At 33.7% G+C, this 18,341-nt stretch overlaps 1 protein-coding gene across 18 annotated transcripts in view; it reads right to left on the bottom strand.

Annotated features, from left to right (window-relative positions):
* The window catches only part of DMD (dystrophin), a 1,110,121-nt gene that overhangs the window by 269,158 nt on the left and 822,622 nt on the right, over window positions 1-18,341 (bottom strand). For all 18 annotated transcript variants that reach the window (XM_072349305.1, XM_072348356.1, XM_072348443.1 and 15 more), the window contains one exon: window positions 10,609-10,726. In XM_072349305.1, coding sequence (XP_072205406.1) covers window positions 10,609-10,726 — 118 coding nt within the window. The remainder of the gene's footprint in view (window positions 1-10,608; window positions 10,727-18,341) is intronic.

Here is an 18,341-nt window from a genome sequence, read left to right as displayed (position 1 = left end):
ATTACTAATTAGAAGTCACTAGGTGTTCTAATATTTATCTTTTTATTTATTTAGTTAAGTATCTTAATATTGTTTTTAGGCATTTCATTATTAAATATTGTTAATATTGTTTCTAGGCATTTCATTATTAAAGCTCCTTGCAAGAAAATAATTCAGAATTATTAATCAAATATCTGTTCATATAGCATAGCATTTGTAATAACCACTCTACCTACAAAATATTTTAAAAGATATTCAGGAGAAATATAACTTCTCTGTGACAGCATTTAGAAATGGGAAATTAAATTAATGAAATGATATTTTACTTTCTTTGAACATAAACACAGACGCTATTAGCATTATTAAAGTGCATTGGCTTTCATATACGACAGTTTTCATATACTTTTGTGCTTACATGCAAAAGCATAATGGTCTGTATAGCAGTTTAGGACTAGAAATGTGTGAAAAGCAGTACTTACCTAATGAACCATACAAGCAATGAATTTAAGGATTTTTGGTATTACATAAATTTGTGATGCCACTGTACATTCATATTTGGAATTTTCTTTCCTCTTTTTTTTTTTTTTTTTTTTTTTCTTTCCTTTTCCTTTGGTTTGTTTGTTTAAACTGTCAGCAGTGTACTGCCTTTGCTGAGTTTAGACTAAGACTTGCTTTTCAAATATACCTGCACTAGTTAATCTGTATTCCCATTTGATTTGTTTTTGATTTAACAGATCCAGCTTGAACTATACGGGCAAGACTGGGAGATCTTAAGCATCAAAATATCTAGGAAAATTAAAAATGTACTTAGGAATTCTAAGAACAGGTGAATATCAGGCTCAAGGTTAACTGAAGCAATGTTTTCCATCCTTCAACAGACAGAATAACCTCCACTCTTCACAAAAGCACTAACATGAAAATTCAAAATTTGAAGACTGTAGTTGGCTTCTATTCATTTTATAATGGATGAACTGCACATGTCTTCCTTCTGTTATTGGACATTAAATATTATTTGAGCTGTCAGAATAATATCATTGAAAAGCTAAGCTTTTGTTTACTGCTCTCCAGGTCCAATTCTGTGCCTCTGTAATACTAATGAAGCTGCATCAGCAAGACTGAACTGTCAGTCACACTGCAATGGTAAGAAGCACAGTGGCTCCCAGTCATTGTTTGTGTTCCTCTTACCTCTGAGACCACCTGCTAGGCTACAACTGTATTCCAAGACTGGGAATTATGAGCACAGACTACTGTAAATCTTTCACTGTGCCTCTTGTGACTATGCCAAACCTTCAAAATCATTCAACTGCCAGCACCTCTCAGCAGTAGTCAGCTGGGAGACCAGCTCCACTTGCTCACCTGCTCTACAACTACAGAAAACTGAGCTTGCAGCAGTACTGAGCTCAGCTCAAGGGATGAACCAACAACCAACATAAACTGGGAAACAACCAAACAACAGCTACAACAAAAAACAGTGGACACTATAGCCTTGATTTTAACTTTTGCCTTTGAAAGCACATCATACTTTCAAATTAGCAATCTATGATTTCAAAGTAAAGAAGCAACGATTCTTTGTAATATAATTATGTTCTATTTTAAGTATAAATTTGGAACATTTTGCACAAAGATTTAAACTGAGTTAAATTAACATATTTTTTATTTAATAATAGAAATGGAAATTACATGTATATTATTTTTGAATTAGAATTTTCATAATATAGTGAGAAATTTACAGCTTCTTCCATGTTATCTTTTCAGTAGCTGCTGACTAGAAATTCCTCTACAGATGAAACTAAGGCTCAAAAGAAAATAACGTTTACACATCAGACTATACACTACACTAGCAACTGGAGAAATGTAGTATTGCTTTAAAAATAATTTTCCTGAGTACATGAATATTTTACCAAGTACTTGCAAACATGAGTTAACTCCTCAAGGTTTTTGCTTCTACCTGAGATTAACATTTCCCCATCCCTTACATCCCTTTCTGTCTTCCATCTCAAATTTGCACATACTCTATTCTATAATACATGTTCTAGAAGATGATGTCAGTCTAATGCTGGTTAATACATACTGACCTTCCCCAACACATGAAATTTCTAATGACCTGTAATACAAGACCACAGGACTTAAAATAGGCTAGAAAATGATATATTTTTTTTAATTTTTATTATTATTATTATTTTTTAAATTTAGACCTCTCTGCTTCTTTGTTCATATTCTTTTTGTTACATGGATTCTAGCATTCATGAGACACTAAATGCCCTAAGCTTAATCAATGACATACGAACACACTTCAAAGTCAGTATCATGACATGACTGAAACAGCTAATTTTGAACCTAGAACATGGAATATTTACTCCAGAGCTGAACATCCTGCAGGATACAAATTGCATAAAATAAAGCAGAGAAAAACTATTCCAGGAACAGTTTAAACCACTACTGTTGCCACCCCAATGCACTGCTGCAGTGAAGAACTCCAAGTATCAACACACAATAAATCAGAGAGAATAATAATACTGAAAATATAATTAATATTATATAAAAACACAACCCCTCATTTCAAACACAGCACTCATTTTGACACATAAAAAGATAAATCAGACATAAACACAGTTTGACACTGCCAGGAGAAATTTCCACAGCACTGGTGTTTCATCTACTGTGCATAGATTCCTGTCTCATTAAAATATAATTAAACCTTTTCTAAATACTTTTTTTCAGATTTTAAGTTCTACTCAGACCCGGCTGCTTCCTCAGCATACGTTAGACAGTTCAATGTCTACTCTCCATTACAAAGCAAGGAATCCACAAGACAGCTCTCCTACCCTTCATTGTCTCACCTAGTATGTATGCAACAGCCCTGCTGACAAGAAAGATGAAATATAAGCAGAATTTTTATGCTCAATTTCCCCTTCCCTCCTTTTTTGGCAGGGTGAAAACTGACACAGTCTTACAGAGATTGTGAACCACTAAATACAGACCAAAAAAACTTCAAACTACAATTTTAGTATGCCTATGGTCCTGAAGATAGTAGTAAAAGGAGATTCTTGGAATTATCTGCACAGATATATCAGTCACCATCATGATGATTTGGTGTAGTACATACCAAAATGAAACCACTAGACTGGTGCAACCACATAGCAAAGTCCTAGAACATTTCTCACATAGGCTAAACTAGTATTTACTCAGGTTGGACTTCCAAAGGAGCTTCAGGGCTGTGCAAAACACTCAGTTCTTATTTTATTCCCAACTCAAGCAAAACTAAAGCCATGATAAATTTATCCTAAGGAAAGCCAAATTTAAATCTGTAGGCCAAACATAAACATATTCTTGGTATTTAACTGGATTGTCTGAAAACAACTGCAGGTTCCAATATACATTCACTGTGTATTGCGTCAGAAAAAGACATAGATAACAATGTACACAAAAATCTGCATTTGACTGATATCATGGATTAGTTATAATCTCTGCAAAGGAGGTTGTTTGTCTCCAGTTTGCTCAGTAATTAGTACAGAAAATTATGGTCTGGCATACACGAATATATACTGCTCTACCACAGTTTTTTAAAATAACTGTGGACATTGAATGTTGCCCATCACATTCTGGGTAAAACATCAGTGGAGGAGTAATTTGTAATTAGATCACATAATGGATACTCCTTTTCAGGGAAATAAATAAATAAATAAATAAATGAAATCTTTATATAACATGTATTATAATATTTATATATATATATGTATAATTCTTAAAACCCTTTCCAATATCATTCAAGGAAGAAAATATTTTCTGATGATCTGGCCAATATATGAGTCTTTAGAACAACCTTCTGATACTGAAAAATTATATGCTTTCAGTCGAACCCTTTCAGCATTTATAATTTTCAGATTAGCAAGCATTTTATACAAATGTTAACTAACATTTGTAAAATGAAACCAAATTCAGTTTTTTTTTTTGTTTGTTTTTTTCTCTAACACTGCAAATAGCAAGTGTCACATTAGATACAATTAAATATATTGAAAACTCTAAAATAACTCAGTGCTTGCCTTTCCAAAGAACCACTAATTCCTGACTGAGTTCTGTTACATTTCACAAATTTATGTTAACATTTCAATAATTGTTTAAGATGTCAATGAAATACTTCATATACAGAGAAGTACTTTCTAAATACTTCACATGTGGCTACTACTGAATTCTTAAATATTCTTCAGGACGTGATAACATCAATTTTGGAGAGAATAGAGTACATTAGTAGGAAATGAAGCCTCATACTGTGTGGTAGTTCTTACTCTTCCCTTTACATTTTACAAGTAAATTTGCTTCTTTTTTAAGTCCCTGAGACAATAAACTCCTTAATTCAGACAAGAAAACTCCTTCAAGTTGGCATATGTATGCAGACTTCTAGGGATGTCAAAGATTTTTGCAAAGACATTAAGAACAAGGGCATATACTTCCATAAAACCAGTCTGTTAAAATATTACATCCCTTGAGAATATAAGACATAAAAAATGCCCCAAAGAACACTATTAATAGAGCTTATCTTAGTATTTGAGGTAAGGAATCATCTGCTAACAGCCTGAAAATAAGACTTCCTGTCATTTTGTGCTTTCTCACAAGCTTGGGCAGCAAATTCCCTCTAATTGGTGAAAGGGTAGGCTGAAGTTCAGAGAAGCTGCAGTTTTATATGCTTGAGCCTTTTACTAAAAATCAGCTCTGTCATGTCAGTCTACAAGCCTTTTGCAAGCAATGAAACAGTAAATTGTAGAATACTAAAAAGGCTTGAATTTTCTTGGCAATTTAGATGGTAAGATTTTTTATTTTTATTTGTATTTTGCCTTTATTTTGACTGGCATCATCTTCTGATTCAATCAACCCCAATATGATAACCAAAAGAGGTTAAAAAAAGACACAAAACAGTCTGACACTAGCTCTCGCACCATGCCTCACCTGACTTTTCACTGAAATGAGAACATTTTGTTTTCTTCCGGGTGATAATATATCCCTGATCTGTCACCAAGCCAACATCACTGACTCATGGTTGTAATGTTTAATGCGCATGAAGTATTCCTCTACCAAACTATCCTCTTTTTATTCAGAGGTGTGAAGGATATTTTATTTTGCTTATGCTGTTGTTATCATCATCATTATTACCATCATGTTGTTATTATCGTTGTTATTATTACTTCCAAATCACTCTTTCTGAAAGACTCTCTTCACAGGCTTGTATTGCTCACCAGACTTTATTTTTACTGCTCATAAGCTCATTTAACAGAGAACTCATTTTGTGGTCACATTTTCCTTATGAGAAATTTATCTACCATTTTGCTCTACTAATTTCTGGGGAGGACAGAAGATAAATATTTTGCTAATGCCTATAATCTGGGCAAAATTAAGGCATTTCTATCCAACAAGGCAATCCGGGATACTATTTTCCATCAATAAGTGATTTCTAGGTAAAAAAAATTTAGAAGACCCTTCATTTCTATTTAAAATACCCATCTAGAATTAATCAGCTATGTTCTACCTTAATTTCCACGCAACACAAAATTTAGTAATTATCTAAGTCTCTTCATAGGCATGACAAGGTAAGTGCTGACAACACAAGCACAGCCAGCAGCACTGATCTTACCTAACCCACCTAGCAGCTGTCTGGTGCGACTGAAGCAGCTGTGCCACTTTTACTCAAGATTATAACTATAAATGAAGGCAGGTCATCTTCATGTAGCCTCGTCTCTCCTGCAAGACCGTTGAGTAGGGAATTTAGCTCTTGCCTTGTATCCACTAAGACATATGCTTCTGCCACATATGGGCTATAACTCTAATTCCCTAATTGCTCAGAAATTTCCATAACATGTTATTTCCATGTCTTAAGCAGTATCTCTCCTTAGTGTTACAAAATAAATTCTTCCTCCTTTTCAAAACATCCCACAGTTTCGTTACAAACCCTATAGCAGCAAATCTGTGCCAACGAAGTAATATCAAATGTGGAACTCTTCCCACCCACATGGTATCACTTGTAAAGTTCCATCTTGTTTTTGGTGTTTTCTTATCAAGTAGTTTCTCCCTCCCTTCATATCCATGAAGGCACAGAAGTCTCACAGAAATAATAAATAGTTTCAGATTAAAGAAGTACATTACGATGATTAACAAAGTGTGTATCTTAATTACTCTGGAAAATGATTACTCTGGCTCTTGATGAGATCTTGAAATACACAGAAACCAGCAAACTCTAGGATTTATTCAGAAAGTCAGCTCAAAAAAACTACCACCACCACCACCAAAAACAAAACAAACAAACAAACAAAACGATGAGATAACTGGGCAAACAAACAGTATACAAATACAGTTCTCATTTACAATTTTCTTTCACAGTCTTGGTAAATACATGTTTCAGTATTGGATAGCAAATTCCAGATTGTAGGAATTTGTTTTTATTCAAGTGATAAACTATTTATATTCAATAGCTCCAAGTGAAAACCACATGGATGGCAGTACAACAGAGACAGCTATTTTAAGATGTCAAGTACAACAGTACAGCTGTAATTCACTATGAAGTTTCCATATATTCTGTAATGAAAGTGATGATGAGTTGATGATTTTATCGTAAAGCTGTCAAATACTGAAAACTATTCAATAAAAGCAATTTTATGGGGTTGCAAAAAGACAGTAGACTTCTCTGATTACATCAAGTACAGCTCTCCTAATAATCAACTATAAAGTATAGCATTTTTTTCAACAACAGCAAGAAAAAAGGAATAAAACATAAAAACAAACAACGTAAAAATGAGTAAACAAAAACTGTCCCAAAAGACTTCATCTAGAATCATAGAATCATAGAATCATACATTACTCAGGTTGGAAAAGACCTTGAAGATCATCAAGTCCAACCGCAGCCTAACCAGTAGCCTATCTTTAAAAAAAAACAAAAACAAAAACAAAAAAAACAAAAAACAAAACAAAACAAAACAAAACAAAACAAAACAAAACAACTCTGCTAAATCATATCCCTGAGCACCACATCCAAACGGCTCTTAAACACATCCAGGGATGGCAATTCAACCACCTCCCTGGGGAGCCCATTCCAGTACCTAACCACCCTTTCTGTAAAGAAGTTCTTTCTAATATCCAACCTAAACTTGTCCTGGCGCCATTTCCCCTTGTCCTGTCACATGTCACTAGTGAGAAGAGACCTGCCCCACTCTCACTGTAAGAACCTTTCAGCACACCAAGGTCCCTTTCCGTCTGAGAGCTTTCCAGCCACACTTCCCCAAGCCTGTAGGGTTGCCTGGGGTTGTTGTGACCAAAATGCATCTATATCTATCATTGATAGATCTATATCTATCTATGAAATCTATAGACAATACATACAACTCTGGATTTGGTTTCAAAAAAATGGCCAAAACAGATGTGAAAGGGAATAGCTTAGACCCCAGTAGTGTAATACTTCATCAAAATAGTCTTTACAGATATGCTTGCATTTAATGCCACTATTTATGTATTTAAAGTAATAAAACTTAATTAACCTCTCAAGCAATATCTCAAGATTTCAATACATTTCCCATAATTACTGAAGAAAGCTATATGTAACTGGTTTATAATCTTTAAAGGGAGATTCTTTGGTCAGTAAAAGATTATTTCCTCACAGAATTCTATAAATATTCATTTTCATACCTCCTCTCTATCACTTACACAGTCAGAAACCAAATTACAAAATTGAGATGTAAATTACGAGCACAGTAAAACCACAAAAAGGTTATTCATCGTTATCTTTCATATGTGTGAACACAGCAGCAGGAAGTCCTGCTATTTAAAGTTTCTAACATTTCAAGAATGTAACAAAATCTAATGTATCTTTTGTAATTACTTTCTTAATTGTAAGACTTGAAAGTGTTTTTTTTTGTTGTTGTTGTTTTGTTTTGTTTTGTTTTTTAAATCTCTTGGTATGTTCATATATTGATTCATTACTGGCTTTTCGTATTCTATACATAGTAACTGATGGAAAATAAAATGAATTTTCAATTGTAATTACTTTACTATATTCAAAGTTGTCTATAAACTCCTTCAGGTTAAGAAACAATGTTTTCATCAGCAGTAAAACAAAATGTTTTGGAGCTGTGATGCATTATGTAAAGAAAAATGTTATTATATGGCATATGGTTCTGTTAGAAAAGAATGCTTTATCAAGGAAACTAAAAGAGCAGAGATGCATCCTGCATTTTCCAAGAACTTTCTCCCAAGACTAAATATAATTATTATTAGGTATTATACAATGTGCAAGTTGCATACTATACATAGTATAAACAGGGATTTTAAAATAATACAATGTAAACATCATAATAGCTTTCCTCCCTATTGCCAAGTTCCTTTATGTAGTGCAGCTCCTGACATTTCTTACAGATAATGAAGTATGAGTGAGGGGAAAAAACTTCAGAGGAAAACATTTACTTTTATGAGCTTCTCTTTAAATTGTTTTTATTTTCTAAAGAAAAGCTTGTGTCATATTGTAAAGTATGGGTTTTTTTGTTTTGTTTTGCTTTGTTTTCCCCCCTGAAAATATCACAATCTCTTTAAAATTCAAAGTATCAAATACCTATTGACTATAATAGCTACAGTCATACAAATATAAACTAAGTAGAACAAGAACTTAACAAATATAGTTTGCCTCCTCAGAAAACTGGATCAAAATTATTGCTTGTCACAGTTTACTTTCCTCCCTTTCAGAAACACAGATGTATTTCTAATTTGTTCAGTTTTTGTTAATAGGTTAACATCAAATGATGCTATACAACAGCAAGACATATACCTGAAAAACCATGAAGGGAGATGACTTTTATCTAGAGTTTCATAAACTGCAGATTTGCAGTCAAGGATATTTCCAGTTTCATCATAGAAGATGAACTGCTAAATCATAGCAAAAATGAATCCTGTGTACCTTAGGCTCAAAAATAACTAACAATTTGGGGAGTTTTTATATATAAAATATAAGAAACCATTACATAAAATAAATTCACCATACTACTAGCCACAGTTGGAAGTTATAATATAGCTTGGATAGCACATATTCTTTCATGACTTACAGACTGATAGATAGCTTGCTTTCCTTTTTTACTACATGAGAATGAAGCATTTAATCTATCTTAGAAGTCAATTTCACTTAAAGCAGTTTTCCAACAGAAAGAAATCTAGTCATGCATACAATTCTCATGTGGGCTTCTAGGAATTATGCTTGCATTTCATGTAAAATCTACAGTTCTTATCTTCTGACGACTTGTCTCAGAATTAAAAATGAAAACACAAATTAGAATGCTGATGGGAGTTCTACACATACTGGCTTTGAATATGAGCTGTAGAGTTAAGGTGTATATATAAACTGCATCTGAATTCAACTGAGTATGTGATTCTAAAATTAATTACATGTCAAAAAGAAACAGTTTCTTATGTAACATAAAAGCAAAATCAAACAAAGCAGCCAAAAGTGCAATGTGGTTTTAAAAAATTTTGGAAAGTTATAAACTGACTGGAAAAAAAAAAGGGGGGGGAGTGGGGGGGGGGGGGGGGGAGAGGAAGGGGAGGAAGAAGTCACAAATCTTTTATTTAAAGTATGGGAATAGAAAAACTTAGCCTATATCTACAGCCGCAACATTATCAGATTCAGGGAGCAATTTCCTTGTCTCCAGACCAAGATATACTGAACAGATTGCATCCACAGTGATCTGGCTGTATTTTCTCTAGGTTCTACAGGGCACCTCTATGACCATTTTTTGTTCTTGTATTTTAGTCCTAAGTAACCAAAGTAAAAACCAAAGTTATAGAACAATCTGCCACAGATGGCTGCTTTTACAGCATGATCTTGAAAGTGTGTGTTTCACCCTATGCTGAAAGAAATAAGGAGATGCAAGTATCCAAGGGTAACAACACTACTTCCACAAACTTTTTCTGAAACTTCATCTACTAACTTTCTACCTTGTATACAGCTAGTTGGTTAATTCACAGAATCACAGAATTTTTCAGGTTGGAAAAGACCTAGAAGATCATCTAGTCCAACCATTACCAATACTTCCCAGCTAAACCATATTCCTCAACGCAACATCCAAAAGTTTCTTGAACACTCCCATGGTCGGTGACTCTACCATTCTAAAGAGGGAAATCAAAATTGAAGAACTAATAAATACAGTATGCATTATCAGGTTTCTGCCATCTGAGAAGAGATGAAATAAGATGCTGCTGCTGTACTACAGGAGTGGAACTGAAAGCTTCTCACAAATGTTCAGCTGTATTACAAAATTTTTGTTTTGTTTTGTTTCATTTGTTTGATGTTGTCACTGTCTTCTTTTAAGAATAAACATATTTCTTTACCTCTGGTGATCACATTCTATAATTTCTGCAATGTGTTTCAATTATGAAGATAATATAAAATTTTAGGTGAAAGTTTCAAAAATCTGTCATCACTGACTTTCACATACATTTGCCCTACTGGCAGTCTGAAAAATGTGTGAGAATTGTTTTTTAATGGAACTCTACTTTTAAGATTGAATGCATACAGATTGAATCTACAGAATGCTATGCATATGAAGTGTTACAATATCTTTCATACGTCCTGAAACAACATATGATAGCAGAATCATTACTTACTGCGGTCAGTAATTATTGTTCTGGCCTCTTGATTGCTCGTCTTGTTTTTTAGATTTTGTGCTGCAGTTATTAGTTCATCCAGCTGGGGACGTCTTTGCTCCAGATCTTGTAGTATTGCCTGGTTGCAAAGAAATATAAAAATAAACAAAGAAAAAAGCATGTAGAGCCATTGAGAAGACCATGTTTAGTGACATCTTTCTGTGCCAGTTTGACATACAGCAGAATTGTTCTTTGCTATTTACATTACCTACATTACAAGCATATATGTATGTATGTAAAATGAGATCAATCTTGTAATAATCATTACAAATGAAACCTATAAAACTAAGTATAAAATGGCAGTCTCCAATTATGCGAGCATGACCACAAACCTTTTCCTCTACAAACCCACAGAAAGAATAATATTCTCTTAGACTTCACGCTGGTTTTTGTGGTTGTTGTTGTTGTTTTTTCTTTTCAAAAATATAGAGGGATTTATGTTATTAGCAGATTCAGTAGGATTTCTCTAACTCAAGAAATCTAATTAATACTGTTTGTTTCTTAATATTTTAAGGCTACTGAATTACTGTTAGTTCAAAGCCAACACAAGACTGTTAATGTAGATTTTTCTGCCTTTAAATGTTACCTTATAGAAATGCAATTACAAGTCAAAGTGATTTCTATTAGCCACGAAGATACACAAAGCCCAGGCAACCTGACTAAAATAGGAGAATTGGATCTAGAGCTACTCAAAGGGAAAAAGGCGGGCTTCAGAAAAGTAAACCATGATCTTTATGATGTAATGAATCCTGAAATGCAACACTTAGAGATACAAGAAAAAATAAGAACTCAATAATAGTAAGGCACACAGAATCTATACATACAGAGTTTAACTTTCACTGAAAGAACAGGGAAGAGCAAACAAGGAATCAGTAGAATGGCTTCCCAGATGATCATCATCCAAGCACATATTTAAAAGACATTGACTAAACGTCACAACTTCAAGTTCCTTCACATAGCTTCCAGAATAGACATTCATTAGCCTTTTCAGAATTAGGAGTTGGAAGCAGAAGAATTAATTATCAAATTATGATGAGACTATACATCTGCCTACAATTTTTGGTCACCAGAACACAAGAGTATGGCAGGTATGAAGCTCATAACAAAACTCAGTGAAGCATTTTTATTTCTCAGAGCCCCTATGCAGAGTGATTAGGTAGTCTGTAAATATATTCATCTGTTTACAGACCTTTGTTTGGACTGTTTTATTGTTTTGTTTTGTTTTCTTAAGATGCTTTTATTTCAAATAATCAAATTTTATTTTTAAAGCTCTAATTCACTGATTGCAGTGCATGAGAAAGACCTGCAGTCTGACCTTAAATTTGGTCTCCCAAGTGAAATTAGACTTATGTAATTTCACCAAGTTTAAGGTGACAAGTAAAGGCCTAGTATCATATTTTGCTCAATGGGATTATAGAAAAGAGCACAGGAATATCACTTCTAGTAGGCACAACATGTATCATCAAAGCAAGCTAGAAGCCCCATTCATTTTGTTCAGTTTAAAGCTCTTCAGAAAAAAAAAAAAAAAAAAGGTCATTTTCAAGATACACAATCAGTTATATCCTATGAAATTCTTGCCTTTAGCTTCTGTAAAAGATGTCCATTGAAGATCTATTGTATCTCACTTCTAAATTTGTACCCAAATGTTTGGGTGGTATTTTCTCCTCTGTACTGATTAGATTACATACAGAAATACTCAGTTAATGAAGCAGTTTGCGTAATTAAGGATAGAATACATTTCTCATTAGAAGTCACTCCCTAGTGAAAGCATTCAAGAAAAAGAAATAAAATCTACAGGGGCAGTTACTACTTCTAGATATCTACGTGCCTTCAAAACTTCATTTTCAAAGAAGACAAGTTAATGAGTGACATGAATTTTATAATAGCAGCAGCAGTCCCATTGCAACCTAACAACATCTGCATTATACGCATTACAAAAATGGACTGTGCAGAAGGAACATTAAAATAAGTACAACATTCTCAGATAATTACATGGCCTACTGTCATGGTATTGCTACAAAGCAATATTTCCCTTTTTCTCTCCTTCTTCTAGCTAGAAACTGTTTAGAAGAGGGCCAGCAAATTACATTATTCTATGGTCTCACATCAACAGTGATTCTCAAATTGCCTAAAGTTCCCTATTTTTCATATTTCATATGATTTTAATATAATGATTTATCTTATCCAGCCTGAGTCTCCAACCAGACTATGCTTGCAGTACAGAAGAAAGTGTCTTCTGTTCTTTGATGAACACAATAAAAGATCACTAAACTTTAATTCGGTTCAGGGAATAAACTGGAACAACTGTGAAGAATTAGATGGGACACACTAAAACAAAAACAGCAAAATATCAAGCAGCAATATGTATATGAATACACTCATAAAACCTTTTAGAAATTCAACCAAATATTTGACACTGTAAAATTAGATCCTCATCTCAAAGCTAGTGGAAATTGTTAGAAGTTGTTACAACAGCTATGGGAGGAAAAGCCCATTAACAGGAGCACCCTGGTGGACACACTCCAGATGTAAAAGACCAGATGCCTCTGATAATAAATGTTAGCACATCAAAACAACTCTTCCATGCTATTTAAAAATGGATTATACAAAAAACGATTCTAATATGAAAGATTATTCAAAATCTGTTAAACACAAATCTATCTAGTCCTCATCAGGTCACCAAAAGCACTTGTACAAACACTTAGGAAGTCATCAACAAGAGTATTTTTTATTCTCTAAACACCTCTGTTCATGTACATGTAATGTCCCTTTATTCTCATTTACCTTATATTCCAAAAAGCACACAAAAAATAACACTGCTAAATATTATAGACCATATTTTAATCAATAATTCAATGTGAAATAATAAATTTAGGTGAACAGAATCAGATAAATAATGATGATGGATCACTTAGTTGTAAAAAAATAAAACATCATTAAACTCGAAAGAGCTTTTCTTTTTCCTCCATATATCTATGAAGACCAGCATAAGAGTGCTTGGAGACAGTGCAGTAATGGAAAGATGAGATTCAGTCATCAAACTCGTCTATAGTTTGTCAGAAAGTGATGGTATTCATTTTCAACAATCTTTCCACATTTGTGGACAGCAGCTGCTCAAAAGAAAAACCCAATTTTCAGGTTTCTAACTTTTATGATTTCTTTACACAAAATGGAGGTTAAGAAATAGATTAAATTGTTTAAATCAGCAACTGAAAAAATGCTAGAAATAAAATGAAAAACTGAAGGAAGGGAAGTGTAACGAATTCTAGGTAGAACTGCATGGTTTGAGATTGAAAATTTAAATATTCTCAAGCTTTATAATGCATAGAATATAAAATAAAACAGTAAGTAAAGTGAATATCCACATTTATTTATTTATTTATTTATTGTCTGACTTAAGAAAGCTAGTACTGTGTAAGTAAAAAGATTTTGTTTGGTCAAAAAAGAGAGTTAGTCAGATCCTCTCAATTAAGAGTAAGATAGAAGCACCATTTTGTCACAAACAAGGCATAACCAAAGACTAAAACTCAAAAAAAACCTAAAAAAAACTAAAACTCAAAAAAACCTAAAACTTTGGGATGTTTTCATTATAGTCACTACCATCCATGCTTAATGAGACCAACTAGTAGACCACTGAAGTAACTCCTGTGTTGAACAATTAATACAGGAATGGAAGAAAGAAAAAATATTTCTTAAAAACCTATTGGGTCCTCCAAACTTGTTATGCTATTTATAAGAAAAGCAAAATTCCACTGAACAGTCATTGTGGAAATGGTTTGCTCATCTTTTGAAAAATCTTAGAATCTAAATCTTAAGTTTAAACAAAAATTGAAGCAATTGCTTCCTGACCAAATTGTATAGCTGTGACAGCTTTCACTGAAAACAACTGAGTTTCTTAAAGTCGATTCGCTCTTTAAATATAATGTGTTATATACACACCTAGAAAGAGAGAAAGCTTTGGAAAAAAGGCTTGCTAACAATTTCAGAAATGTAGATATGCTACACCTACAATTCATCTGCATAATAAAATTGGCTTTGTTAAGTTATTCCTCCCAAGCACAACTTGAATTTCCTTTCTTGACACTAAGCAGTAAGTGAATAGGATAAAAAGTGATGGTTTATGTACTCTCTGCAATTAAAAATAAAATTATGAAATAATTGATGTACTTACATGCAGTGGAGTTTTCGTTTTAAGACGACTTTTGTTTTGGCTATTAGCTGGTTTGTGTTTTCCCTCCAAAGCATGTATAATTTAAAGAAAATATGAAGAGCTAGACTTACTATTCACCAGCATTGCTAGCTGATTGGTACCTGTCATGAAAGCAAAACACTAACAGATGGGGCACTATGGCCTGAGTAATTTTTGTAGCTTATGTTTTCCATGAGTATTTATTTTTATGCCCACTTAAGGCCCACTCAAAAACTGCCTATACAGCCCTTACCACTGGCTTTGTGAATATATCAACACTATTAGTTATGCTGTGGGAAAGCCACAAGTCACAGAGTATCAGGTGTCTCACTAGAGACATGAAAAGTGTAGTGGAACTTTCTGTATACTTTTTGTGACAGTAAATCAAGAAATTATGTTGGTGGCATTATAAATATCTGAGAACTGTACTTGTATAACTTAAGAATTCTGGCTCATACCACAAAGTTCTGACAGCAAAAAGTGCAACATGCTTTTTACATTAAGTAATCAAACCACTGAGAAGAGTAATTAAATCTTCACACTTTGACCAACATTGTTAGACCATGGTGATGACTGGAGATGGGAGAATTCTCACCCTCTCTTTTAGTCTCTTTCACTACCTGCAAAAGTCAGCCATGCTGCTCTAGAACTGCATCAACAAATGGGGCAGTCAGCAAGGAAAAATACATTTAGCATGGATTAAGTTCACAAGTGGATTCCAAGTACAGGAATAATCCTTACTGGGTGGCTTCAAGTCAGCCAAGGCCCACTGAGATTATTAATTTATTTATTTTTTTTCCATTTTCGCAGACCACCATAATGGATATCAACTTGAGAAAAAGGAGGCATAGACATAAGTTGCAAAATAACAATAATATAGCTCAAAGCAAATCTAGCAAAGCAGGAAGTACCCTAGCCTCAGAAGGAACAAATCTAAAGATGAACGTGTAACAAGTGGGACAACGTTTAAACTTTCAGATAGTTAGTGATGAGATCCATTCAACTAAAAGAACATGGTGATAAATCAAGTGTAAGAATTTACAACTGAAAAGGGATGACAGCTCAAGGAGTAAATCTGAGCAAAATTAAACTGCATATGAAATTACAGTCTTTTCCCCGCACAACTTGGCTTTTTGACAATATAGTATGAAAATCATGTAAACAAATGTGAGTTTATCTGTTACTTGATTATCAAAATAATTAGGCAAAGCCATTCCAGGATATCTGATGTCCTTGCATGTAATCACATGAAATAACTTCATTGATGGGACCAGTTTTAGGAGGTACAGAGCTTCCCCAGGTTCCATATCAGCAGAACAGAAGTCCCTCAGCACAAAGCCATTTTCAGAGAGTTGTCTTCAAATTTGGCCACTTTATTTCTCCAATATAACTAATCCTTTTCAGAATAAGGATATCTTCACTGTGCTTACAAACATATGTTATGAAGAAAAAGGAAAACAGCTGTTCTGTTTGTCAAAGGTGCAGCTTTCATTTTAAATTTACTGGGGTTTAATTTTTGTTTTGTTTTGTTTTGTTTTGTTTTTTGGATTATGGTGATTTTTTGATTATGGTACCATTTCTTTTTATCCGAGACTGATCCCGTGAAAACTGTACTTGTCAAAGCACTTCAAAATCAAAGTAAATTGTTAACTTTGTGACACAGTTTAAAAGAAAGTATGTTTACCTGGCATACAACAGTAACAAACAGACATTATGAACATAGGCAAAACTAGCAAATATTTTTACCTTTTTAAAAAATATAATTTAAGAAAAAAGCTACTATATTTTCATAGGAAAGAAAAGCTAAGAGCTTGACTAAAGATGCTCTCCTGATTATACAATTTTTTCAGGGAAAAGATTAGCCTGAATCAATATTCTGCTCTTAGGAAATACAGAATTAATTCCTAGGTTTCTTTTAAAGGCTCTGGAAATCTTTGACTACTTTCACTTGAAATTTTCTTCAGTAATAGCAAATTACTGAAAACAAACACATTGGCACCGCATCATTTGCCAAATAAGTTTTCCTTTGATGCCTTATGGTAGCAGATATTCTCCCAAGCATAAGGTAAAATGAAGAAAGAGGATAGTTTCTTTGGGATTGCTTTTTAAAAACAAACAAAAAAACAAAACCAACCAACCAACCAAACAAAAAAACAACACACAAAAAACAAAGCTGTTACATCAATAGTTTTTTACTGTGAATTCTGTAGTCCTTGTAAGGAGGGAGAGGGGAACAGCAGGCATTGAGCAGTTATTATTTACCAGCATCTGATAAAAAACTATGGAATAACCTTAAGCCAGATCAAGTAACTTAGATCCTTATCTTCATTTATATCTCATTATCACTCCAAAAGATAAGAACCAGACAAAATAAAAAGCCCAGTTTTTATGTCTAAATCTTTCTCACTTATACAGAAAGATTTCAAACCCAAAGCTATGGTTCTCTCAGTCTTTTTAGTCTTTTTGTTTGTTTTCAATTTCTGGTTTAAGGATAGCTTGTTTTACTTTTTATTTCTAGCTCGTATTTACTCTTTTTTTTTCTTTCTCTTTTTTTTCTCTTTTTTTCTTTTTCAGTAGCTATGTAGACAGTTAAGTCCAACAATAACACAGAAGGTAAAAGTAGAGTAAAAAAAAAAAATATTTCTTTAACAGTGAAGGAAGTAAGGCAATGTATATCATGTGGATATTGCAAGTACAAGAAGATTTTACAATTGAAGAAATAATAGTTGCACAGAGTAAAATGGGTTATTAAAAGTTTGGACTGGGGAAGTCTTACTTTTATAATTAATTTGAAAGGGGAGTTCTAAAGTTTCCAGCAGGAATTACTGAATTATTAATGCCAACCTACCTCCATGGTTTCACAGAGACCCTGGTCTTTTGAAAATAACATATTTAGCACTCAGAACATGTATTTTGCACTTCAGAATGTAAGAGGATAAGGGGTGGGTTGAGTAAAAGATCTAAGCACTGCACGCTTGATTGCTACGTGTAACTGAAGTAGGAGCTGTGGCTGAGTTGGGTCCCCCAAATCATTTTGTAGCGCAAAAAGCAGGTGGAGATCTTACAGAAGGAAACTCAGCCATGGGTAGGCTGTGTGGAAAGATACCTAGTCATTACATGACTAGCAAGACTACACAAGCACTCCATAGATCACCTCTGTCTTGTCTCAGATCATGAGCGTCTTTTCCAAGCAGTGCTGTCAAGCCAACAGAAGAGGCATAGACGAACACAAGTCATAAGAGCCTGGTGTAAGGAATGTTTCTAAACAGTACAGGACAAGAAAGACATGGAAAGCAGGTGACTCATTGCCTAGATGGATACCTTAGCCATTTGCAAATGTACAAATCAAGACAAAAAGGCAGCAGATCTTCCTCCTGCATTTTCAGTAATTCCCTTTCAATGTGCTCTTTCCTCAGATCAGCATCAGTCCTACTTGTCTTCCCTTCCCTCACACAGTTATGATGCAGCTTAAACATATTTCACCAATTTCTGACTGAGAGCAATG

Source organism: Excalfactoria chinensis, chromosome 1 (genome assembly GCF_039878825.1).
Source record: "Excalfactoria chinensis isolate bCotChi1 chromosome 1, bCotChi1.hap2, whole genome shotgun sequence".
In the NCBI taxonomy this organism is placed as follows: domain Eukaryota; kingdom Metazoa; phylum Chordata; class Aves; order Galliformes; family Phasianidae; genus Excalfactoria; species Excalfactoria chinensis.
Note: the sequence above shows the minus strand (reverse complement) of the source record. Positions and strands in the feature narration are given on the sequence as shown.